Here is a 27,891-nt window from a genome sequence, read left to right on the forward strand (position 1 = left end):
CTGATCAGTTTCAGCATTCCCTGATGTTATAGTGGTTGTGTCAGAACTTTTCATTTTGATGACACGTTCGCTGACATGAAGACCTGCTTTAGAGGAACGAGCCATTCATTCTGAATTAGTTCTGAATCACTTTTACAGCTTAGCTAGATTTTGGGTTTTGTAGTAATAGTTTTAAGAAATGCTCCAGTTGTTGTGCAAATGTGAAGAATGAACCAAAAACTCAGAGGAACTGGAAAACCAAAATTCTTAAAGTCTGAACAACTTCTTCACATTAAGTTGCAGGTTATTGTAGTTTAAAGACTGAAAAAATTGGCTTACAAAAAATTTTTTGATGAATATTAGATGCAAATTTAGGTCTAAGTAACAGAAAAAAAGGGGAAGCAATCTTAATTTTACAGGTTGTCAATAAAAGGTCGTACAAATAAATGCAAGAACATGTGAGAATGAATATGTGTGCAGGACCGTGCAGAGACCACTAAAGGGGCAGGTGCTCAAATAAAAAAGAGCACATCTAGCCGCATTTTAGGACAGAATATTAAAGTCACACAGCTTTCAGGGTTTAATAAACAATGATGAATTACATAATGTGAGATATACAACTAGATTTAGTACATCTTAACATAACAGTTGCCTTGTAATATTAAATATATTGTTCACTACCAAAACTGCATGTTGATTATGGTAAGAACCTTTATTTATTTATTTTTCTTACCTGCGGTACTTGTTCTGACCCAGTTGGTCAACAGTCCACTACCTTTGGCTGCTTCTGGCAGATCCTTTTTCTGTTTCTGACGATTTTCCTTTATGTGGCATCTTTGATCTGAAAAAAGCAAAACATAATGAATTATGATCAGAACACTATATTAAACCACACTACCAATTATTTACCCTTGTGTTTAAACCAATATGTTTTTCAGTCCCTAGAACAATATAATATTACTTAAAGTCTGGATTGAGTTTTTTCCATTAATGAAACGCTTTTATTGGACAGGAGCAGCTTGATTGATTATTACATACATTATATATGTCATGCTAATTCAGGGTGAGTTATATCTAATTCTACATGAATATCCTTGTTGGACTTTTAAGTGCTATTCTCCTTCAAGACACATTTACCCAACGCTAGAATAAATGCAATGTACATTATGCAGCAAAGGAAATTAGAAGATCAGACATATATATCCATTATGGTGATGACAGGTTTTGGATGGGCGATGTGCCCCCTATTGCATAAGCGATACTGAAGAATGACCGCTATCATTGTCATGTCGAGTTTTAATCTTCTGACCCACATGCAAGAACACCCTCGGCACAAAGGAAGTCAGTAAAACGATCTTTATTGTAAAGAAAACAATAATCAGCGGGCAATCTGGTCCCGGGCAGGATCAGCGCTTCAGGGTTGGGACTAGAGGATGAGAGAAGGATGGTGAGTTCTTCAGCTGAGAAAAATGAGGAATTGACGGGCAAAAACTGGAGCAGACTTACTCGGGGTGGAGATGATCACGACCGGGGGGGATATGATTGTTCCAGGGTGAATATCTTGGAGCCGGGGGTTGCTGCTGGGTTATTGAAAGGCGGGGGTCGGCACTGGAGGGCGGACAAGACCAGCTCAGGTTCTCTCTGTGGCGAGAGCGAGGGAGGCAGCCTACTTGAAGATCCTGGGGGATCTGGTCACAATGATGAGGTGAGTACTAAGGCACCAGGTGGGTAGGATTCACCGGCGTCTCGGGGAGAGTTTCTGGGAAGGAGACACAAAACAACGTCACAAGGAATTCTCGAAGAGAGCAATTACTAGAATAAAACAGGAGGCCTGAAGTACCAAAACTGGCAAACACTCTGGCACCGATGTGCAGGATGAGATAATGCCGAGCAGGTGGTTCACATCAGCTGGTCCATGCCCTCCAGGAATAACCTCCAGGCGCCCCCTAAAGGATGGAAAGAAAACAGCAACCCCAAAGAGAAAACACCCAGGAACCCAACAATCATTAGATACAGGGAAGAAGCTTTTTAGTTATTTTTCTTTGCTAGCAAAGTCGTTAGCTAGCAGCTAGCTAATAGCACATCAACAACAGCCTAATGTCTGTATGATAAAAATACTGAATCGATAGATAAGAACATTTTTTCCTCACCTGACTGTCTCCTCCCCTCAGTAGTTCTTCAGAGAAAGGCAGATGCAGAGGCCAGTCAGTGTCTGTTGTATTTCATTACCTCTCTGCTTAAACCGCTACTCCGTGCTGAAGCAGAAACGATGCAACGTTCAACGTTTTCCGTCATCTGACAAGCAGCAAGTCTACTCCACTTTATTCATCAAAACCTTTTTTTTTAATTCACCAAAAACTGTCCTGTAATCTGGAACGTTCGCTACGTTGAGCTCCGCAGTTATCCGCCCTATCTCTGCGTGACAGGCAACTGCGTCATGCGTCACGGGCAAAATGTCAAAGGTAACAAGGTGACCGGAGGGCTTATTATGTTATTTTTCTTGAAAAATACAAAAAAAACGAACCAAAAACCAAATAAATTTAGTACATGTCATGTGTCAGAGGGCTTAGGAAATAATAATAATAATAATAATAATAATAATAATAATAATAATAATAATAATAATAATAATGTATTATTATTATTTGGTATATTTGAGAATTACAACACTGTAAAGTGACATGTGGGTCATTCTCTGAATTCAGAGCACTTTGTGTGTCACAGATTTATCTAAAAGATTTTCAAATAATGAAAACCTACGGAAGCGCATTGCTATCACGCAGGAAAAAAAAAATTTCGAGCGCTATCACGTTATAACGTGATACGTATCTCGTTAAAACGTGATAGTATGTCGTTAAAACGTGATACGTATGTCGTTAAAACGTGATACGTATGTCGTTAAAACGTGATACGTATCTCGTTAAAACGTGATACGTATGTCGTTAAAACGTGATAGTTATCTCGTTAAAACGTGATATGTATGTCGTTAAAACGTGATAGTATGTCGTTAAAACGTGATACGTATGTCGTTAAAACGTGATACGTATCTCGTTAAAACGTGATACGTATCTCGTTAAAACGTGATACGTATCTCGTTAAAACGTGATACGTATGTCGTTAAAACGTGATAGTTATCTCGTTAAAACGTGATACGTATGTCGTTAAAACGTGATAGTTATCTCGTTAAAACGTGATACGTATGTCGTTAAAACGTGATAGTTATCTCGTTAAAACGTGATATTTATCTTGTTAAAACATGATAATTTTAGGTCCAGGAAGTGGCGGTATTATGCTAGGCTAGTACAGTGGCTAACATGAATTGGTCAGGTTTCCTTTCATGTTTGGTCTACAACATGTAGAGATACGGATGCTGCTTTGCACTGTGGTTAAAGCCATTAATAGCATGCGTACTCTGAGCAGGATCCTAAACAGAACGGGACTGCACCGAAGGAAACGTCAGTCCGGTCCTCTAGCTGTAGCGGCGTTCCTGACTGGATCGAAGCTCAAGTTGGCTTCCGATTGTAGCTTCTGATTTGGGAAATGGCTAAAGGGAGATTATAACGGAGGCTCAGACGTATTTGCTGAACAGTTTCTGTTCAGATTTGTTTTAACAGTACACTTGCTGAACAACGGCAACGGCTGTTCGTAACCAAGCAACCGAAATCAACAGAAGGCTCGATAGTGGCAAAAGACAAAACTAGATCCTGTTAAGCATTCTTCAAAATAAAAGACTTCCTCTCTCCAAAATAAATCATAAATCAGCAAAAGCTGAATGGCCTCCTTTAAACGTCCTGAGAAACAATCACCTAATGATCGTGATTCATAAATCTCTACTCGGCTTGGCTCCAGCATCCTTAAACTTTCTTTTACATAGGTCTGTTAATTCCCATTCTTTACGTTTTAACAATATTTTTCTTTTACATGTTTCACTTTTCTGAACTGAAAAAGGGAAGCAAGCTTTTAGTGTGATGGCTCCTACAGCCTGGAATCAGCTTCAGTCTGAAATAAAGATGTCAAAGCTGGTTTCACTGGACTTATTTCGAGCAATTCTTAAAAACAGACGAGATTCTCTTAAAAGGTGTCACTGTTTTTAAATTCTTTTCTACTGTTTTACACTTCTGCATATGCATTAATTAATTTTATTTTGTAACCAGGTTGCTGTGTGTTGCAGACTTCTACCCAGGTCCCTCTTGAAAATAAGATAAGATGTGTATCTCAACGTGGTTTACCTGATAAAATAAAATAAATAAAATAAAAAAAAATAAAATAATAATATTTGTCAAATATTGGTCAACAATTTTTAATATTTGTCGACAAACAAGGAGCAAAGAAGAGACATCTCTCCTTTACCATATAGGTGACTTAAAATAATGTTTTCTAATGGAGACAAAGAGGGTAGATAAAGATTATTGTGTTGCTTTGATAAAATAAAACTCTGAACTTGAAGATAGTTATAGAAATATTTTGTAGGACTATCATGTTTGTTTTTAATTTCTTCAAGTTACATAAATACCTTCCCTGAAAAAAGATCAGACACTTTAGTTATATTCTTAGCAGTTTAAATCCTGCTCTACATGGATGAACATTACATCGGATAGTTGTTGCATTTCTCCCAAATAATCAAGTGTTTTTTGCCAGATCATCATTGTATTTTTCAGAAATGGGTATTTTGTTTGCTTAATTGACCTTTTCCTGCCTGATGAGTACATGTACAAGTCTATAGCCATAGAGATCCAGTGGGACACAATAGTAACCCATGCTGGGGGCTGTCTGGAAGTAAAGTAAAACATTGCTGCCCTGATCTGGGTTGAAATAACATAATAGGTTTGATAATTGTTAACACCCTCTGTCATATGGCAGATATAAGAGAGACAGTTTCATTCTCGGGCGTTTACCATTTAAGTGAAGTTGGAAAAAGTTATATTTAGCTCCTTAAAGAAGAAGGGGAGTGAGGAAATTGAAACTGATTGGAAAACATATAAGAATTTTGGCAATATTGTAATTTTTATAATATTGATGTGACCAATTAAGGAGATGAGTAGCATCTTTAACTATTAAACTTTTAAAGCTAACATACTTAGACACTTCTGATCTGGAATAGATTATTCATCTCTGATGCTACGTTGCATCACTATAAATCGGAATCTGAAAAGTTGTTGGCATTATTATCCCAGCTGATGGATCCTTGTAAGCCACACAAAAAGGCAGGTGCTCTAGGACAAAAAAGTGAAAGAAAACAGAAGGTTAAAATAATAACAAATATTGTAAATGTGATAGGAGTTTATTTCTAATGCATTCCAGATGCAAACATATTTTTAAATCTCTCATTGCTGAGGTTTCAATTCAGATAAAGATTTCACAAATCACAAACTAGGTTTGAAATATTCTGCCATTAGCGTAGATTAGAATAATCTACTCCAGATTTGAAGTGTCGATGTATGTTAGTTTTTAAAGCAGAACAAATTATTTCTTAACATTTATATGTTAAATATAATTTCCATGATTAGTTACTTATTTACAGTCATATGTCAAGTCATATGTTAAGTATAATTTACATGATTATTATTATTCACCGAATTTAACTTGATTGTACACAATTCCAAAAGGTGACGTGAAAAATAATTAAATTCAAAGCTTTCTGTATGATTTATTTTGGAGAGAGGAAGTCTTTTATTTTGAAGAATGCTTAACAGGATCTAGTTTTGTCTTTTGCCACTATTGAGCCTTCTGTTGATTTCGGTTGCTTGGTTACGAACAGCCGTTGCCGTTGTTCAGCTGGTGTACTGTTAAAACAAATCTGAACAGAAACTGTTCAGCAAATACGTCTGAGCCTCCGTTATAATCTCCCTTTAGCCATTTCCCAAATCAGAAGCTACAATCGGAAGCCAACTTGAGCTTCGATCCAGTCAGGAACGCCGCTACAGCTAGAGGACCGGACTGACGTTTCCTTCGGTGCAGTCCCGTTCTGTTTAGGATCCTGCTCAGAGTACGCATGCTATTAATGGCTTTAACCACAGTGCAAAGCAGCATCCGTATCTCTACATGTTGTAGACCAAACATGAAAGGAAACCTGACCAATTCATGTTAGCCACTGTACTAGCCTAGCATAATACCGCCACTTCCTGGACCTAAAATTATCATGTTTTAACAAGATAAATATCACGTTTTAACGAGATAACTATCACGTTTTAACGAGATAACTATCACGTTTTAACGACATACGTATCACGTTTTAACGAGATAACTATCACGTTTTAACGACATACGTATCACGTTTTAACGAGATAACTATCACGTTTTAACGACATACGTATCACGTTTTAACGACATACGTATCACGTTTTAACGAGATACGTATCACGTTTTAACGACATACGTATCACGTTTTAACGAGATAACTATCACGTTTTAACGACATACGTATCACGTTTTAACGAGATAACTATCACGTTTTAACGACATACGTATCACGTTTTAACGACATACGTATCACGTTTTAACGAGATACGTATCACGTTTTAACGACATACGTATCACGTTTTAACGCGATAACTATCACGTTTTAACGACATACGTATCACGTTTTAACGAGATACGTATCACGTTTTAACGACATACGTATCACGTTTTAACGACATACGTATCACGTTTTAACGAGATACGTATCACGTTATAACGTGATAGCGCTCGAAATTTTTTTTTTCCTGCGTGATAGCAATGCGCTTCCGTAAAAACCAATTTTGAGAAAATCAACAAATGGAAATAACGTTACATCACCGTAGCAGCGCCAGGTTGGCTAACTCTAGCTAGCTAGCGTGTTTGCTGGATTTACACCGAGGATGGTATAGCTAGCTAACTGTGTTCTCTTGGCTGCATGCCGATGTTACGTCAATCCCAACACCGGCAGCTAGCGTTAGCTAGGGTGTTTTTGTCATAGACATAATATAAGCATAGACGCCTTATGGACCATTCCGGCGCAGGAAATACGGCGGCCATCTTGGAGCGGTATACCCTCCTACTTTGCTCAATCAAAACAGCAGAAGATGCCTCAGTACTGAGGGATATTGTTGTTCTGGTCGATGGATTACTGATGCAAGGGCTCCACAGACAACATTTCACAAGTAAGATGGACATATTATTGTGTATATATAGTGATTAGATATTACTTTACTGTATTTATGTCCACCGGCGAGATACCAGCTAATATTAGCTACAGTGCTTGGTGTAATACGGGTTCAGCCCCGCTATGAAGGCTAACTGAGATTCTGTAAATCTAAAAAAATTAATTATTCTCTAACATTGAGTTAGATTATCAGACACAAGGGCCTATATTAGAAATGAAACAGTATAACACATATTATAAAACTTATATTATGTGTTATAACATTCACCGGCAAAGTTTACACAGGTGGTAAAGACTATTATTTATATTCTTTCACTGTCAAAAGTAAGATACGTCCTAAATCTTCCGTTTTTGTTTTGAAAATTTCCTAAAGACACGATGTGAGGAAGAAGAGGGAGAAATCTATAAAGAGAGACGGATTCACTGCAGCACGGATGAATCTCACATCGGATTTTGGACTCGTCGGCTGAAAAAAAAAAATATATATATATAATTCAGTATTAATAATTTATTTGTGCCATTATTAATCTTTATTTATTAGTGTTTGTATAGTTATATAAATATATATTGATATTACTAAAAAATTTATTAAATAAATTATGAACGGGTGTGTGCTTTGTAATATGCTCTTCAAACATCGATATCAGAATATTCCATTCCTATTCTATTGTTATAGCCACTAAGCATATTTAAATATGATGAACTATGTATTAAAAACATACTTAAAAAATACAATTGTTTATAAATGTTGCTTTGATATATGTTTGAATATGGTTTACAGTAACAAAAAAGTGTGTTATGATCGATTAAATCCGCTGATACGTCATTGTGCTGCTAAACACATAACGCTGAGTGGAGTGGTGGGCCGCTCCAAGATGGCCGCCCTAAATCTCGTCAGCGACAATAGGCGAGAGCGGTCCATGAGGCGTCTATCCTTATATTATGTCTATGGTTTTTGTGTTGTGATGCGTTACATCACCGTAGCAGCGATGTAGTAGGTATTAAAATAGCTATATGGCTTATGAAGAAATGACCGATATAAGTGTAGCCTGTATATTCAGATATCTTTTTTTTCCTCATTTTGAATAGACTTTCTCCAAAACTACTTTTTCTTTTGCAATGAAACAGTGTCTTTTTCTTGTCAACCAGTATGGACTGATCCTAATTGTTCAAGCAGATTATTAACCTATACAGGGTTATATATAAATCTGCTAAACGGGTGCAATTGGAAGTTGTTCTTGAGTTCAGCTCATCTCTTTGTCGTTTCTTTTTGGCATATTGACTAATTTAACCCAGTCCTCTTTCTTTTCTTCTGTTTATTTGTTCTTCCATTTTTTTCTGTTTATCCTTTCTTCCTATTCTCTTAGCATGCAAACTATCAGACTGATCCAAGCTTTATTTGTGCAGCAAAAGAAAAAAATAAGAAACACTGGCTGCACAGTGGCGCAGTTGGTAGCACCTGTTGTACCAGTTGTAGCTTTGCCTGTTTGTTCTATGTTGCTTATTACTTTAATGTTATTAAAGTAGTAATATTATGTAAAAGAATGTGTCATCATTTTTCAGACATGAGACATATAAATGAACCACTAAGAACACGAATAAGTCAAGTGAAAGGACAAAGAGAAAACATATTTGAAACATGTTGTGTATGCAAGCATCAAAAGTCAAGACTCTGAGACAAAAGAGAACGTCAGATTTTGATTAATATATTTTTATTTTAGGTCTTATACAGCCAACTCTGGACAACCTTTACAAACATTGCAAAAAAACATTATTGGATACATGACCATTGTTTTCTTGAGTTCAGTTACTGCTGACATGCAAAAGTGGTGTACTGATCTTCCATCTCCTCCATGCCCATGCAGGTAGGTCGATGTTCATCGCTCTGGCACTCTGCTTCTGAGGGCCAGTACTCAATCCAGGTCCTCTCCCCGAGCACATACTGGAACCTAAGAGGAGCAGGAAGACACACACACACACACACACACGAAAAGTCAAAGTAAATATATTTTCTGCATCCAGATCAAAAGCTATATGAGCTTCATATTATTTAATAATTTAGATGCAACTTTATGCCAGCTTGTTAACGGCAGAGGAGCTTATGGTGTCTCTGCAACGTGCTACGGGTCATTTGTTTGCCCCTTAGTGTGGGTCAATGTTCACACACTCTGTATGGATAAGAGGACATTTACATGTAAAGTTGTGTAATTCTTGTTAACAAAAAAGATTAATTTAAAGTTTTATTGTCAGTCCAGCCTTAAAAAACCCCCCAAAACTAAAACCTTTCAAATATATATTAGCTCAAACTTCCCAATTGCATTCAGGATATTTTTTATGTTTAGTTCTCTGAGCAGAACGTTAGCTTTTAATGAGCAGTGATGATTTTAAATGATCCACTTGCACAAGTAACAACTTACGTTTGCTTCTGGTCGTCTCTGTGAATGTCTTTGGATGATCCCATGATGAGGTAAGTTTTGCCCTTTTGCAGACTCAAAGCTTCTCTGCAGTGCTGATAACTGAGGAATGAGCGCAGCTTACCAGTAGGACCAACATCAGTGCTTCCTGTGGTCAAATTGTAGAACAAGAAGACAAAGCGAGTGAGGATCTTGAGGTCACTGAGGGACTTGATACATAACAACAATCCAACTCATGGCCCTTCAAAGAGTTCAATACCCACCTTCTTTAATAACTTTCACTATGCGCATCATGTACGAGTCTGTAGACAAGTCAAAGTCACTCGTTTCCACCATAGCTTTGTACGCTGTGGGCAGACAATGTACAGGCTTGAGATCTCGTGTATTGCTCTAACTAAAAAAGTATGTCTTCTTTTGTTAGACATTTTCATGCCTGTTGTTTCTTACCAAACTCTATCTTGCTGGTCTCCGTGCTCTCGCAGATCTTAGCTGTGCGCTCATCGTTGTTAATCTGACCCTTTTTCTGCAAACTGCAGTTCTCTATAAAGTGACACAAAAGAGATTCTGTTCATGTATGTTGCAGGCCGATGAAAGAGACATTTTAAAGAGGACTACTAATAAAAATGAAGGTATGCATGAAGCAGAAGTAATGTTGTAATTAAATAATTGACCATGCCTAGCAAAACTATGTTGACTGTGAAAATGTCCAAGCTTTTTATTCAAATACATGTAGAACAGTAGAAAACTGTAGACTGGAAATATTTTACACATGGTTTACACAATTATTAGAACCCTCAATAGCAGGCTCAGGGTATTCAGTATTTTGTATCTATGACCAAGAAAAGCTTTTCTGCAGATTGTAGCTTCAAAGTGGGGATGGCGTGTGCAGGTTGATGTGCAACGTTAATTTTTTCCCCACACAAAGATGTCTGCAGGCGTGCAGGCCAAAAACTTCAATTTTTTTGTCATCTAACAAGAACCTCTTCATCAACGTCTTTCCTAAGCCTCCTACATGGCCTATGGGAAGCAGAAAATGGGAATCTTTTGGCTTTCTTTCAACAGTGACTTTTATGTTCCATTCTTCATTAAAGGTTAGGTAGTTAATGACTTATAATTGGTCATATGAACAGATTCTGCCATCTGCGATGCGGATCTGCACAGCTTCTCCTAACTGTGAGCTGTACTTTTTGTCATTAATAATGTTTGGTCTTTGGTATCACTTCACTAATATCCTGGGTCAAACTACTGAGGCCTTCATAGATCATAGGGATAAAAATAGCACAGCGTTTTATTTAGGGGTAATTGGGGAAAAAAGGAGGCAAAATACACACGCCGGCTACAGCATGATATAAATATTTCAGATATAAATATTTTAAAATCAACTAATTGACTCTTCTTCTGCCACTTCACAAACTTGCATCGCTTTGTGTCAATGTGTAACAAAATTTGATACAGCAAAGTGCGATTTTTACATGAAAAAGGGCGATTTTCCAAACTTTTTCAGAAAAATGTCAGCTTTTGGGAAGTAAACCATGTGTTTTTCCAACCTAAAATCCTCACGTAAACTATTCTTGTTTACCTTCTGCACAGGTGCATTCATTATCCCTACAGAGCTGGAGCAGTTTTCCTCCTTTCCTCTCTGGATGGTAGAATTTCACACAAGGTGTTTCTGAAATAGAAGAGGAACAAACCCCCACATATTTAAAACAAATGTATTCTTAGAATAGAATAGAATAAAGTAGATATATCCTTTATTGTCCCACAATAGAGAAATTCTGGCACAGCGGCAGGTTAGGTAAGTGGAAACGTGCATATTTATATAAATTTAAAGCATCAGAAAAATTATTTTGTAGAGGAAAACTATAGCCCATCCCTTTTAAAACTTACGCTCATAGTACTCATAGACAGACACGGCTGCTGGTTGTAAGACGCCAACTTTTAATTTTTGTTGGATCCTAAAGCTGATCTCCTCTGGCCGTGTGTGTGAAACCTGGTGAGAGATTTCAAAATAAGTGAGGAACACTAATGAATAATCCAACATGTAGTAAAGAAAAAAACAAAACAAAACAAGAGAAGGTTGAATTATTTACCTTGTCCAGATAGATGACGAGTGAGCCTCTTTCGGACAGAACTGTGTTCATCTCATACCTTGCAATGGTGCGGGCGCGTCCTTTAGACAACTGCACACACAAATAAACATGTGGCCTGGGTCATACTTTAAGCTACAAAACTGACTTTGGGTTAAATGAGAAGTATAAATTCTAATATGCCAAACTCTGATGTGTAGTTCAAATATAAAATAAGTTTAAAAAATATGCTGAAATCAGCTTAAACACATTTCCTGTTTTGGTTATTAACAAAATTCAATAGATTTGCTTCATGCTATAATTCTGGGGGAGATTTCTTTGGAGAATTGTCTTGAAAGCTTTTGATAGCACTTTATTTGAGTGCATCAGACAGATATAATACTGTCATAAACATGATGCAGCACCTGTTATGAACACAAAGGAGTCTTCATGGAAGGTTATGAGTGTTGTCATGAAGAGTATAATGACACTTTTAATGCAAAGTCGACACTTTTAATGGACTTTTAATGTGAGTTTTGGCAGAACTTTGTATTAAAAGTGATATTATTCACAGAATAATGCAAAATTGGCCATTTTAATAGACTTTTAAGGCAACTTTTAATGTAACATTGAATTAAAAATGTCATTATTTTCCAAATGACACTTCATGGAAACAGTCAAACATTCATGAAGACTGGCTCATAACTGGTGTTAAGTCATGTTCATGACAGTGTCATGTCAGTCTTATTTTGAAAAATTGATGCAACATCTCAAGACATCAGCGATCAAGTTAAAACATGGGCACAAATGGGTCTCCTAGATGCCACCAACCCCCAAGTTAGTTTTAAAAAAATGGTTTTAGAGTAGCAAAGTTAACGCTTCAGAGTACGCATGACAACAGTTCTCACATCATTCTGGCATTTAGCAAACAGAAATAATTTGGATATCCAAAACTGACATAAACTAGGAAGAGCTTAGTTTGCTTTAATTTGACAAATAATAAAAAAGTTGCATCGTTTTATACACTGTATGTAAATATCTGGATTCAGCCGTAGGTTTCTCGTTCGAACTCTTACCGCGTCCAGATCCTTTGTGTCAACAGTGAATCCGGTGAGCAGGCCGATGTCTAGGATGGTCATTTTTGCGTCGCTGTTCCTGTCCTTATACCTTTGTGCAAAACGTTCAGAGAAATTTTTGATAATTTCACAGACCGTTTTTAGCACGAGCTGAAGTGAGGTTTACTGTACTTACAGAACGTCGATCCTAAGCATGTAAATCTTGCCATCGTCTGTCTCTTTATCTGAAGAAGCAAATTAAATCCATATAAAGTATGCATTTTTTTTAAACAAATCACATGAATGGAGAATAACAAAAACAGAACAAATGAATACCAAATTACCTGGGATTAGTTGGACAGAGAGATTAAACTTCTGACAGTCACTTTCCTTTTCTTTAGGAATGGCATAATAAAGCGAAACCATCTGTAACATCAAGAACATGTAGGATTATTGTGCTGTGATGTTACAACAAGATATTATTTGTCCAAATTGTGGACTTTATGCACAAAAAAAAAACTGATGAAAAATGTAACTATTTTATAGAATTCATTTGAACTACAATTATGTTTTAAGTTATCCACAATTCCCAGTAGAAAATATAGATTTTGCCTGGCCAACATTAAACTCTGCACATTTGTTTAATTTAGACCACACAATGTCCTCTTCATATTTCAATTAAAAGAAACAAATCTGTGAAAATCTGTGATCCAACCTTAATATGAATGAATTAAGTCAAAACATACTTTTTAGATGTGTTTCTGTTTCTAAACTGCAAACAACATCTAGCAATTCATGAGCACTTCAAATTATCTGTCCATATCCACTGAGGTGCTTATATATGAATGCAATGCAAATTTTATATATATATATATATATATATATATATATATATATATATATATATATATATATATATATATATATATATATATATATATATATATATATATATATATATATATATATATATATATAAAAAATAAAGACTTTTCAGACAAATGTGCATGTCACCAAAAATTCCTAAGCTAAGCATTGTTTTTTGTAAAAATGTTCACTACTGCCCCTACTATTTAATGACAAACACTTTGATATGAAAGGTATTTTAAAAAGAAAATCTTCATAATTTGTAGACAGTCATTATTGCTAATAGATATTTTTGTACATAATAAATGCATCAGACTCTTAATGCATCTGAATGAAAGAATTAATCTGTTGTGTCTGAACGTTTTCCAACTTAGTTTTATGGTTCACAATTTGTATAATGCTAAAAAAAAACAAAACAAAAAAAACATCTGGAATTAAAAACAAAAGTTACTTACTTTCACTGTTGCTTCTCCCGTTCCTGTGGCAGTAACTTTCACGTCCTGGTTGATGTCATTAAGCTGTCGAAATTTTAATTTGTAATTTAGGAAAAAGCAAATCATAAAAAAAACTCAAAGTTTTAAAAAAGGAGGTTGTGATCTCACTTTAGATGTTCTTGTGGCGAACTGATTATCTCTGTTAAAGTTGAACTTGTCAGGCTTTGATCTGCCCGGCAACAAGATGTCAACATTCAGATCGTATTCTGGTTCTTTAGCTCTGGTCCAGTACTCTGCCACGGCCTGGTACACGATAATGGTGGCCTGGGAAGACAGAAAAATTACAAATGAGAAGAATTAAGAAAAAATCTAGTTCAACTAGGGAAAGTGATATTTCCCTAAGAAAAAGTCTAGAAGTTTAGAAGTTACCTGTGTTGATCCATAGCCTCCACCCACAAACTGTTGTTGGTTAAACCATCTAACGATAGGCCGTGCTTCTTCAAAGTGCTATAATGAAAAAAGAGATGATTTGAGCCTGCTGTGCGTAGCACTTGTACTTTTGTTTTTTTTAAGTGGCTTTTTAAAGTGACTACTAATAAACAGTTTATATCCTGTCCACCTACAATCAGAACAATTCAGCACAGTAGTTAGGGTTAAATTCTGACTTAAACCAGCAGTGCTTTCTCTACATAGGCTGCACAATTTCAATGCCCTCTCTCCCACGGTTATTTCCTTAATCTGTCCACTGTACTCACAAATCAGTTTGTGCTACAATTATTTATTTATTTTATATATTTTTTTAATTTATGATACAAGAATAAAGTCACACAAATAATGCAAAAGACATTTTTGTACCACAGTAATCTTATCATGCTTGAAAAGGTGTAGGAAGAACTAAGAAACTTATGAAGTCCTACCCCATAAACCCAAACCATATTTTCAGATGGACACTCATTATTAAATTAAATTAAAAAAAAAACATAAGTTAATTAATCTTCCATCTTACCTGGGTTTACACATGTCTAAATATATACATCCATACCCACACACTCATATTTCGTTAGCTTCAATTTACATATACACATTAGTGCTAACTCTCACCTATATTTCTACATCTTGTGAAAATGACCTCCTTGTATATATATATTTTTAAATTGTATTAAATTTTTACTTTGTTTTACCTCCTCTTTTAACTTGTTCCATAATTTTACACCATGAATTGAAATACAAAAGCTCTTTCTATATTCTAAATTCATGCAGGAGTAATTCTCCCCATCAAGTCCATGTAATAAGAACAATCTTCCCATTCCCTTTGCAGCAGTTCTCTCTTTGCCCACAGTCATAACAGATGCAGCAGTAATAAAGAAAAATATTTAACTTTTTATTGTTGAACCCCAGTTTCTATGGTAGTTTGTTTTAAATACAACTAGAAAAACTGCAGGTCATAACCAACTTACAGTAGGGTGCATTGATCAGCCTCTTTCACTTCAACTATTTCAAACTGCATATCTCAGTTTTTTCTTCTCAACAAGCAGCTCCGTCACTCTATAGTCCTGAACATATCCTTATAAAGTGTTTGCCCCAAACTGTAAAAACCTTTTGATTTTAAGTTTTTGATGGCAGAGATTCACTTTTGAGCAGGCTATAGATTTAGCATTACTTTCCCCAAAGCATTTAACCTAAAACCTGTAAATTTAATCCACCAGTGATGAGACAAAACCTGGTTTTAGAAACTCTGCATAAAGAACTAGAAGGAACAAAAAAAGATGTTAAAACAAACTTGTGAATTTCTTCAACAGACATTCAAAACTTTGTCTTTCAAAGTCACAATGAACAAATAACAATGGCTCTACTCACCTGAGCTCTGACCAGAGCCAAGAGAGCATAAGCTGTCGCCTCTTGTGTGAATGTCTTTTTTCCAGGTATGGGCCAGTGGTTTAACTCTGAAAAAGAATTTGTGTTTTTTGTTTTTTTGTAAAAATATAAAATATTTCTGACACGGCTTATAAATTGCAATTTCCACAAGATGGGTAGTGCAAATACCAGGAGAAGCAAACTTGAAGAGGATGTCCCTGTTAAGTTTGTTTTCATTGGCCAGAGCGTATGACGTAATGGCGACGGCATAAGGGTTGGCGAGGTTGGGAAGACGTCTCTCAAGGTAGGTGACGGCTTTTTCTATACTGGATGGAAGACTCTAGGGAAATGAAAAGGAGAACATGGGAATGAAATGGTTTGTTGGGAAGCCATCGAGATAGAGGATATCAGTGTGAAAGCATAAACCTTTGATATCCCGTCCTGTTTAATAACGTCACAGAGTTGATTTCTCCTAGGAATGACAAGGTCGAGATACTCACATTTAAAGTTGCTCCACATATTGTGCGTGATTCCTGCATGGCAATCAGGCAGAAGGCCGTCATGGAGGCATCTGAGTCTCCGCCAAGCACATCACCCTGAATGAGCACAAACGCAAACACCAACATGTCAGGTAACATATTCCCTCATCATGGTCAAGGAAGAAAACAAGGAGTTTTGTTTTAGATGAAAAACTTAAGTTTCAGAACATTTTAATGGAGGAAATAAACTTATCACATGAAGTACAGGAATTTTAATTTATTTTTTTGGGTTTTTTGTAATAAAGCTTCATAATATGATGATTAATTTTATTGAATAGGATGATAAAAAAAAAAAAAAAAAAAAGCAAGACTTAGCTTAAAATATTTAACAATCGATTATTTAAACTAACAATGGCCTCAGTCATGCTCCAGAGAACTGTATCCAACAGCCTGTTGCCTCTTTCTCATGCTAGTTTGGTCACACTCTGCTTTGGGACGGCAGCAACAGAAATCAACTCCTTCCAGGAGGATCAGGGGTTTTTTTTGCCAAGAAGCAAAAAATGTCTAACACAAATGTACTTATTGTGTAATGTATGTAGTGGTGTACTAACCTGCATTTCTCCATGGTGTACTCTTCCAACTTCTTTAAACATGCCATCAGGTTGCTGAGCATTGAGGATCAGATACTTCACAGCACCACAGATGTGTTCATTTTGCACTGCTATCAAGTTGTAAGCTAAAGAAAACACCTTGGTCACATATGCGGTCAGCCTTGTGGGGAAGAAAACATTAATAGTTTAGTTCATCAAACTGCATATAGAACAAATACTGAGAAGTGAGGTATTGTCTGCAAAAAATACAGTTGAACCTTGAATGCCTTACCAGGTGCTACTTCCATGACTAGCCCACACAGCAAATGAGCCATCGCCTTTACGATACGCTAGCTCGTTGTTGTATCCTAAACAGATAGTAAATTATTAGTCTATTCACAAATATCCACACATTCATTTAGTCAACAATCAAAAGAGCACACATTTCAAGTGAAATCCATTTCTCTTTACATCTAAATGACTTTACCAGTTCTTATGTGCTGAAGAGCCTCGTTACGTTTGTTCAAACCAACAGCCTCCCACTGATTGGTTTTGTCCAAATATGTGGTTGCAATGACTGGCAGAGTCATGTGGATCATGTTCTGCTCTCCACAGCCTCCGGGCTGGTAGATCAGAGTACCCATGGATCTACCACTAATGGCATTCTCCACAAGCCCAGAAACCTGTTCTCTGCCTGCACACACAAAATAAAATCAGTAAATTGACATAGGATAGTCAATTTTCAAGCAGCTGTCTCTGCATAATTCATGTGGGTGTAACAGTCACAGAAACTCACCAGTTACAGAAACTTGTGTGCTGGTTGGTGAGTTTGGTACCAAATCGTTCCTGGGAATGTTACTGTTCAGGATTTCCACTTGTGCTCCACCTGCAAGTAGAAAAGTACAATTGAATCAGTTAGGAAAAATATTTCCACTGTACATCAGTGAAAATGTTAAAGCATTGCTAATGTGTGAACATACCCTGTCCTTTCTTAACTGGATCTAGAGGTACAATCTGGGCAGTTTTAACCAGAACGCCTTCAGGCTGGGAAAATATATAACAAATATTAGAAACAAACATTTATTGCATGGTTCTGGTAGGTCAAAGCAAAACGAAAAAAAACAACAAAAAAACAACATACATAAATATTGAACAGATAAGTATTCGATTTTAGAGTAGGGCTGTAACGATTCCTCGAATGATTCGATGCCTTGATTATTAAAATTCCTCGAGGAAAATGTATCTGCCTCTAAGATTCGTAAAATTATGTTTTATTATTTAGCACACCGCGTTCCGGCCGGACCATTATTTGTGTTGTGCAGCGCGCTCACTTCCGCCTGTGAGTTATTGCTATGTGCTAGCAGCACAACAGCAAATTTCCAGGTTTTTGTCGATTTTTGGGGGACCAATAAACATTTTTAAATCATCTGACGCGATGCTTGGAGTACGACAGTTTTTCTCCTCTCGGAAATGAGTGGTGACCGTTTCAAAGCGACCGGTGGGAAGGGGACTGTCAGTGTATTTATACGAGAGAGAGATAAGGGAGAGCGATTTCTGATTACCTGATTAATTGTAAAAAAAAAAAATATTCGGAAATTATATATATGCTGTATAACTGCTGATGGGAAGCACAGTACTTGATCCAGATGGAGTTCGGGTTTCTCAGTTTACCCCTTACTGTCCAACACACATGCTAATAAATTGATTTCCTTAGGTCCAAATGAGAATGTTGACCAGTCTGGGGTCTGCCCTGTTAACTGTGAAAGGCTCTTTGTCTCTCTTACCACAACGCGCAGTATCTTCATAACTCCGTCATTAAGGGATGAGTCCTTGACAGCTGCCTTGACCTCGATGCTACGTTCTCCTTCCTTCATTGGAATAATGATGAATGGTACAGATCGTGTAGTTTGGGCTCCAACTCTGACCTCCTGCCGGTACTTCCCACGCTTGGAGGCTACGCTGCACACGTTCTCTTCCTCAATCAGTTCCACACGAACCTTGAGGACAGGATAAAGACGGAGAAAAGCAATTAAATGTAATCAACTAAAATTCTAATATAGAGTCAGAGTGCATAAAAAATTTCTAACTTCCATTTGTCTACAAAACAGACCATTTTCTGTCTCTAGGTAAACGGACCCTTTCTGTGTTGTGCTGGTTACATTTATGTAAACCTATGCATAGATCTGTTGTTAGTAATGCTGACTAATTAACATGAATTATAGACCTGAGCCCTAAGTAAATTCAACTGCTTTCATTTTTAGACCATAATTTGAGTAAACAATGTCATTTTTCCCATTTTTAGCTTTTGTTTAATATTTCCAGTTCGATATAATAAATATAATTGTGTCAGTCGTGACCAGTGAGTCAAGTGCAAATCATCTGGGATGTGTGACTGATAGGAGAGGAGCAGGGCGGGGCCACACGCACAGTTATTGTGCAGAGTGAACTTGTTGTGATCTAATAAACCTCTGCACTTTACTTTCTTTCTCTCCTACACAGCGAATCAACTCCTCTATTTAGACTACAATAAGAAGATCATTATTTCTTGATTTGTTTTCTCTGTGCCGTATGTATTGCAGGCTATTTAAAGAAGCCCGACGAGAACATCAAACAAATTATTTTGGCCCGACCCAGCCCAAATTTGTAAACTCTAACTTACAGTTATTTGATCTGGGCTGTAGTTATGAAGGATCGCTTTAATTTCAAGCTGCTCCCCTCGGACGGCGGAATAAGGCAGCCGGAGATCGATGAAAAATTCCTTACGGACAATAACTTCCAATGGCTCGCCCACACAGATACCTTAAAGATGAAACAAATAAAAAGGTAAGACACCAAAAGAGAGCAGAAATGTAAATGTTGGGAAAATTATAAACTTAAGTTGCAGAAGCCTCACCACGTGTTCGAGACAGACTGATGCCAGTGAACTGCCAGGTCGTGATTGAGTCTTGCAGAGGAACATTTCTCTCCATGGACATGGCCTCACTAAAACACAGATCGGCAGAAGCAGATATGAAGGTCGAGCATATAAAATTGTTACCAAATTATCTTTTTATAGAATACAAGATCTGTGCAGGTTTGAAATGGCTCACCAGTTGGGGGCATTGGCTGGGCAGCGAGGAAGCTGGATGTCGATCCACAGCCAACTTTCGGGGAACTTGGTTCGAGAAACAATTTCATTGCTGTCCATGTAGCTGTCATCGGACTCGCCTAAAGGGTTGTTGCACATGGGATCATTAACGTTTCTTTTAGGAAAGTAAGAATACTGTTCCCCACCAATTGGTTCCCATTTCTTACTGCGAGCTAATTTGAAGTTTTCTTCCCTCCTTTCAGAAAGCTGCGTTTTCATCGTAGTACAACACTGCAGGAAGGCATCAGCGCAGGCTTGACCATCCACAATATATGCCTTACGCTCCTCGCAGGTGTATGAAAGTGGAACTTCTTTCATGCCGTCCAAACAACATTCTCTCTCCAGCTCATTGGTAAATTGACTCACTGTGAAAAACAAAGAAAAGCTATGTGTTAAAAAAGGCAGCATACATGTAGAAACAGGGCAGTTAGAACAAATAAATCTAACTTGGAAAGACATAACACTGTGGTAGCTTAACAAATGGCACAATATTTGGTTATTGATTGGCTAAAAACTGTGTTTCTTACGTAGCGTAGTTCTAACTTCCATGATAGTTGTGGATCTTTTCCTTTTGGCGCTTGCCTTGCAGCCCTTTTCTGAAATAGAACACAAACCACATCTTTACAAGACACACACACGCATATATACATATATATATTTCAAAAACCAAAGACATTGAAAGGACATTAATTGGTTATATAATAACAGCTTGATGCAACCTGAAAAGCCTCTTATGTCCAAAGCTCTTACGAAGGAGTAAGTCATCTATTAAGTTGTCAATAGATGTAACAACATTGTATTAGTAATATTCAAATGCAGCTCTGGTAATACTTACTGACTAAATGTATTGAAAGGATTTACTAACTTCTGGAAATAAATTAGAGGTTGACTTTTTAATTTTAGCGTGAGATTGTGCTTCTGCAATGAAAAGTTAATATATTTCAAGCTCTTTCACTCATCTTTACCATGTGGGTCTATAAACATGCCTGACACTGTATAGTTTAAGGTAGCTGCACTTTGTAAATCTATTTTATTCTTAAACAGAATCAAATTTAGCTTCATTCAGATTGGTTGAAGTGAACTCACCTTGTCTGTAGGCAGTTCCTGCAGCGGTGCTTGACTCAAACACCAGCCCAGCATCAAAGAACACGTTCATACTGTTGCTCCCACCACCTGGTGTGCAGCCTATGTCATGATGCTCTACCTCGTCCCACACCTGCAGGGTGCAGAAATAAACCAACCAAAGACTTATGGTTAAAGAAAACCAGACATACACAGTCAATTTCTAGATTTTTAGATACGGTAGGATGTACCTTTTTCTGGGTGAGACGGTGCTTGTTGTTCAGGACGTAGACGCCTTTGTCAACTGCGACGAGTCCCACTGTGGCCCCTGGATCTCCTGTGACTTTCAGAGTGAACATCCTGCGAGGCTCATAGGACGGAAGTGGCCTCTTTGACTCCAAGGTCAACTACATGGGGAGAAAATAGCACAAAAAATTCAAAAGATTTAGATACCAAGGATTAGTCCAGGTTTGACTCATAGAGTCGGTGGAATGAGTCTTACTGAGCCCATGCACGAGTCTTTCACATCCACCCAAACAGAGTCCGACACCACTTCATTATCGGTTGGGTGGTAGTAGGCTATGATGCGGAATGAGGGCAACATCTCTTTGGTGATGGGAAGAATTAGGGAAATTAGAGCTTGGCCTCTTGTTTTGTAGCGCTCAGATTTCAGCAGCTGGCCTCTGCTTAAGATCTAGGGTTGACAGAAAAACATGTGAACAGAAATCCAATGTATACTGACGAACTAAGAGAGGTGTAAATCATCCCTCACCAGGTATGTGATGTCCTTTTGCTGTGGTGGTTTGTTGAGGTTGAGGTTGATTTTCAGGTTGTCTCCTACTTTCACCTCGGCTGTGTCTATGCCTGCGTTGGAAAGTTCCCAAGAGTGTTAAGACCCAACACATCATGCTGATAACATCCACAGTTCTTCTCCATAGTTTACCGGTTCTTTCCTGACTGTGTGCACTGTTGTGGTCCTGGAGTATGACTTACCTATGTGGATGTAAGTCCTGCTATTGGTAGCATAAGGTAAAGCATCCATCTCAGCTGTTGCTTGTCTTGCGGGCGTAAGTTCAGGTTTGTCTGTTTTCGCCTGTAGTCCAAAGGAACACATGTTTTTCAAGATTAAGAATCAGGGCATTATCATTTTATAAAAATTTACATTCCAGTTTTGTTGTTTCTCTTGGTTAGCTAAACCTTTTGCAGTGCACAATAAATTGAATTGTCTTACATTGCGTCATACTGATCGGCAGTTTTAGTGTGTAGCTGTTAGTTTGGCTTTGAACTGAAATGTTATGTTGTTTTACTCACAGAAGTGTTACCATCGCCATTACTGTGGTTTCCCATTACTTATTTATTTGTATTATTTTTGCGTGTGGTGGTCAGGCGAGGAGCCCATTATAACTGCCTGCAGTTCTAGCATTACAAAAAAAAAAATCAGCAATTTCTTCACTTGTACATTTTCACTAGGCTGTTGCTTACAGTGATTTGGAGTCTAGCATCCGTTGCTGCTGTATTGATGGTAAGCCTTGCCATCCCATTTGATGCTGTGGATCCCCTCACATTTCCAGGAGTGATCACCACTGGGATACCTTCTGCTGGACTGCCATCAGGATTTACCACTTCAACCTACCATAGGAAAATGCATCAGTTTCTGAATACCTCCTCACACCACATTTCATAAAAAATCGCACGTCATTAGATTAATTCATCCTTCAATTGGTACTAGATATGAAGGACATATTATAGTTTAAATAGTACGAAATGAGGGTGCAGTGTTAAAGATGCCTCTTACTTAAGATAAGTCATTGTACACGAGTAATTTTCTAAAGTTTAGGGTTATTAGTTGATAACATTTTGACAGTAAAAGAAGAAAACATTTGGTTCTGTACCGCAACATCAAAGGACATTCCTGGTTTGAAAAATTTGGGGGTTCTTGTGAAAGTGATTTTGTAGGGCGACGTGACAATCTGGATGCCTCTCAACTCTGCTTCCACCATTTCACTGCCTACATAAAAAAATAAAAAATAAAAAACAAATAAATGGACAGAATAGTGCTGCTTAATCACCCGTTGTTTTATCAAATAAAAAAACAACCAAATGATAAAATCTTCCTTTGATCTGAGAAACATGCACATTTTTAAATCTCATCAGATCAAGAGAAACATATTTAAATATATATGAAATGATCAAATCGTGTTTTGCTTTTCGTTTTTTAAAGGAAGTTGACTTGAAAACTTTTTTTTAGCCAATGAGCATAACTCAAGATCAAAACTACCTAACAAGGAAAAACACAATCGCTGTTACTCACCGCTGTCTGTCAACACACTGACTGACACAAAGATGGCTTTTCCCACAAGATCGTTAATATTCGGGAAGGTTTGAGTGATCTGATTCCTTTTCAGTATGACCTGCCCTTCTCCATTGTTAACCTGCAATCCAACAGACCCAGGTTAAGTTTTGCCTTTTGCTTGCATGAAATGTATGTTTAATGGAGAACTGAAAAAGAAGAGAGCTCACCATGACTCGTGTAAGAGAGTGTGGGAGGCTTTTCTTCACCTTATCTTCCATAATGCCAAACACCACATAGGCAGTCCCGTAAACCTCCTTTCCAAACAAATACCTACGCATAAAAAAATCACTCTTAAAGCCATACTGTAAGAGCAAAACAATAATATAATAACAACCCTATTTATTTAATTTTTAACTAATGAAAATCTTTCACGTACGTAGCTTTGATGTTGATGACAAGTTCTTGGTTGTCCACATAGAAGAAAGGGACCACAGGCAGCAGCTTTACCTCGAAACTGGGAAGGACTGCCAGATGAAAACATTTTTGAAAATATTTTTCTACCAGATGAAAACCTAGTTAATTATAAATATACATATGTGAAAACACCGTATTTACCATATTCTTTGACCTCAAATGTAGCGTTGTATTTCTGCTGTGGGTTGCTCTTGAACTTTGCCACCACCTGCCACAGTCCGGGGCTGAGGAAACACACGCACACACACACACACACACACATATGATTTACAGCAATCAGTTGAGAAGAATGAAATATTCGCACTAAATTTACTTATCAATTATTGAACTCAAATAAAATGAAAATTCCAGCATTTGCTCTTAATTTATCCATAAAAATGTACAAAGGAAGCCAGATAAAATTAGCATATTATTCACTTTTAGCCAAAAAATAACAAAAAAAAAGATTGTTTAGTTTGTTAGCAAAAATCCAAAGCATTATAATAAAATGTTTCAATGTGCTTCCTGAATCAAAAAACTAAACCTCTGCACCTTATTTCCTTTTTGTGTGTAAATAAAATTCATGTAGATCTTGACTATTTAACAGTAATTATTTGGTTAAATATGACCAGGTGAATGTCATTCAGCTACTTAAAACAAGTTTTCGTCTTCAAAACGGAATACCTGACAATGTCAGCAAGCTGGTAATCTCCAGAGAACATGCCACCATTAAGAGCGACTGAATCAAGAGGGATGATGATGTCCTCAGGCGTCTAACCAAAAACAAACAAACAAACAAAAAACTGCTTTTAAAAGTCAACCCAACGTCATTCATTGACTGACTGGTCTGGAAGTAAATATGTGCCAGCAGGACACCAATGCTGGTGACACATATTTACTTCCATAGAGCGGCTTCAACTCCCACTTTTCACCACCAGGGGGCAGCATGATTCAAATGTGAAACTGAGTCACTAAATGGATACGAATGAGGGAACACAATACCACAATTTCAATGTCGACAGAGGCATCAACTTGGTTCTCATCGTTTCTTTCCACAGGCTCCATCTGAGGCGTCAAGGCAAACATCCTGTAATAAACTGACACGGAGAGAAGAAAGTCCTTTTTACTTCTCAAGACCTTTTATATTTATATTTCATAGCCAATACTTGGTCATATATGTTGAAGACATTTTCACAGCAGGCCATAAAAATTATCATTTCTAAATATTTCTGGTTTTACTTTGTAGTCTGTAAAATAAATCAAGGACCTTTGGTTTATCATATCATTGTGAGGCATTTTGTTTTTGTTTCCTTTTTTTATGTCATGCAATTATGATTGTATTGATTGATTGGTGGGGGGGATAAAACATATCTCCAGAGATATAATTTTTTTTTATGTATTTCACAATTGAAAACTATTTTATGCCTTTAGATAAAAGTTACAATAAAGCTATAAACATCTTTCTAAAAACAATTGAAATGTTTTATGTTTATGTTGGAATTAAGATTTCTATTGAAAGCCTTATTCAAATATAGGACAATTTGGAGTTTTAAAACTGATTTATCAGGATGAGTAACTTAAAAATAACTGTTTTTGTCTGTTTTCATTGTAATTTATTTATATTATTTTAAATATTCTGCATTTAATGAGTCCAAGGTTGTAAAGCTTAATTTTGATACCCTCAGCATACCGGTGATTTGGCCCTGTTTTGCTTTGGACTCACCTTTGCTGTTGGGCGTATAGAGCGTCTTGTCGGTCTGTATGAAGATGTACCCAGACTGGAAGGACACCAGGACAACCTTTTCCAGCAATCGGCCCGGAAACTGAGCTTGCACGTAAACATATTGTTTTGCGGTGGGATCCTTTCTGAATTCTCCCACTGGCATCTGAAATCAGAATCAAAAGACGGATGCTTTGCTTCAGGAGCTGCAACAGAACCCTTTTATGAAAAGCCTACTTTTGCATCGAGGGATGTTAGCAGCCGTTTGAGTATTTTACTCACCGTCACTTTTCCCAACCCCTGGAAGTTATTCGCCCCGTTGAGGGTCACGGTTGTCCCAGTCAGCTTCTTGTTTTTTTCCGGATGGTTCATCACGTTGATGCTGACCACCATGTCCCCTCCAGTGCAGTCCTGACATTCAACAAAGATGTTTTCTGCGGTTCCCACTCGCATCAGGTTGGGGGCAGACATCACTTTGCTACAGAAAGATCAAATTGTACGTTATTTATTTTGAAAGATACATTCTCTGGTTAGCACTTGTGCGAAACAATAATTTACACTAAATGTGCTGCAGGCAGCAAAACATGCATTGGACAACTGAGACTTCTAGCTGAACCCTTTCTAGGTTTCCTTAAATGTAGAGTGCAAAACGGAATAATGAACAAAAATAAATAAAATAAAAAGTAGATTGCATGTACCCCTTGCATGCAACATTGTAAAGTATAATGTTGGGCTTTCAGGGAAACTCTTGTGTTTTTGCAGAAAAGGACTGAATGATTACTATTACATTATTATATTATTGCTCCACTTGAAACAGCAGAAACCTGCTTCAAGGCCTTTTACATTGCAAATTGTCCTCTGGTTACCGTTTTGTGCAATCTTTTCATATTTGTTTGTTCAGTAGCGGACTTTTGATCTCCACTCTGGACTTCATACTTAATGAATGAGCCATTGATTATCTTGATTAAGATCCAGCAGAGGATCAATGAAGCTCATGATGGTGACGATCGACTCTGTTTGCCGTGTCTGGAGCGAGGCGAGGCCACGCAAACACTGCACAAAAAAATTTAGGGCAGCTGTCTGGCACCGCTTGAGGAGGCTTAATGGACAGCAGTTGATTATTAGAAAACTGTACTAGCAGTAAAGATTTAGCAAACTATAAACTGCTAAAATATTCACACAAGAAATAAAAAATTTAAGTGAAGGCATTTGACAAAGTATACCAACTAATTTAAAATCTTCAAGAAAACAAACTTGAGCGTTTTTTTTTTTTTTATATATATGAATTTTTGTCATGCTTCAAACACTCAGGTGTACTTACAGGTCAGCTCCATCAGCCAGGGAGGCAAAGGCCAGAGAGGCCAGCAGCAGCAGTAGAGCTCTCCTCATCCTCCGGTCCGGTTCTGATCTGCTGCCAGGGTAGACTGAGCCTCGGCTGAGCGCCCCTTTTATCCTCCGAGCTCAGGGGCTGGGGATCCCCTCCCACATTCACCCCCATCACCCTCCCGTCTGTCCAACTCTTGCATGCGCATACGGTAAACAAACAGATGAAACACACAGATTCCCAGCAGCAGTTGAGAAATTGTTCAGTTCTGAAAAAAAGAAAATCTCTATAAGTAAATAGTGAAAAATAAATCAATAAAGGGTTTGCGTGTCCCACTAACGTCTGAAGGCGAGTAAATTGCAAGATCACGGGAACAAATACTCTCAATGAAGTTGTGATTTTTTTATTTATCTTTAAAGTACCTATTATTAATGTGCTGTTTTAATTTTCCTTAAACTCTCTTTTAGCTTTCGATTCTTTTCCGGCCGCTGGTGGTCAATCAATAAACACATGCAGGATTAAAGACACAAAACAAGCAAAAACACACACAAAAAAACTGGTGTTGCAAAAGTTTTGTTATGCAATTTCTAGGTAAATTATTGGTGGGACTTTTTGGAGTTGCAAAGGAGCATTTTCAGCAGTGAAAGAAAAACATATGTTTAAACAAAAAAGATAAAAAAAATAAAAAAGTAGGATAAAGATAGCATACTGTAATGTTTCAATCTTACTGAGTCGTTATATGTATTCATTGTATGATTGTAAAAAAAAACATAGTTATCAGGAAAAAAATGTCATTATCATGAACAAATCTATAGGTCTGAAAACATCAGTCTAATCAGTTTAATGTGTAAAGTGAAAAATGAATTAACTTTCAGTTCCTAGAGCTGGTTGTGACATGACTGAAAACCTGTGACTGGCAGGTTTTACAAAGAATTGACTCTGGAACGCTGAATACAACCTCACATCAAATTTATAAAATTCATAGGTGTAAAAGACTTTATAAAACCTTTCATCAGTTCCTTCAGATTTCAAAACTCTAAGCACTGATTTG

General features: G+C 37.2%; 1 protein-coding gene across 1 annotated transcript; it reads right to left on the reverse strand.

Moving 5' to 3' along the window:
- Positions 1-8,797: 8,797 nt before the first annotated feature.
- Positions 8,798-26,948, reverse strand: LOC106928488 (complement C3-like). The gene is made up of 43 exons (XM_088004454.1): positions 26,838-26,948; positions 25,799-25,994; positions 25,520-25,682; positions 24,799-24,893; positions 24,481-24,569; positions 23,959-24,041; positions 23,780-23,867; positions 23,571-23,673; positions 23,362-23,482; positions 22,943-23,058; positions 22,533-22,679; positions 22,044-22,143; positions 21,823-21,914; positions 21,553-21,744; positions 21,302-21,457; positions 21,075-21,204; positions 20,516-20,584; positions 20,156-20,353; positions 19,951-20,068; positions 19,755-19,843; positions 19,521-19,660; positions 18,646-18,858; positions 17,842-17,905; positions 17,658-17,747; positions 17,349-17,555; positions 17,154-17,229; positions 16,883-17,042; positions 16,293-16,388; positions 15,982-16,132; positions 15,796-15,881; positions 14,368-14,445; positions 14,107-14,262; positions 13,960-14,022; positions 12,982-13,063; positions 12,834-12,882; positions 12,659-12,749; positions 11,607-11,696; positions 11,404-11,506; positions 11,096-11,185; positions 9,964-10,056; positions 9,780-9,863; positions 9,520-9,664; positions 8,798-9,051 (listed from the first exon to the last, which is right to left on the reverse strand). The coding sequence occupies exons 1-43, from the start codon at positions 26,903-26,905 to the stop codon at positions 8,910-8,912; spliced, it is 4,962 nt and encodes a 1,653-aa protein (XP_087860580.1). The 5' UTR covers positions 26,906-26,948; the 3' UTR covers positions 8,798-8,909.
- Between the last annotated feature and the right edge of the window lie 943 nt (positions 26,949-27,891).

This window comes from Poecilia mexicana, unplaced genomic scaffold, assembly GCF_051168715.1.
Source record: "Poecilia mexicana isolate PSO_F unplaced genomic scaffold, ASM5116871v1 scaffold_1, whole genome shotgun sequence".
Lineage (NCBI taxonomy): Eukaryota > Metazoa > Chordata > Actinopteri > Cyprinodontiformes > Poeciliidae > Poecilia > Poecilia mexicana.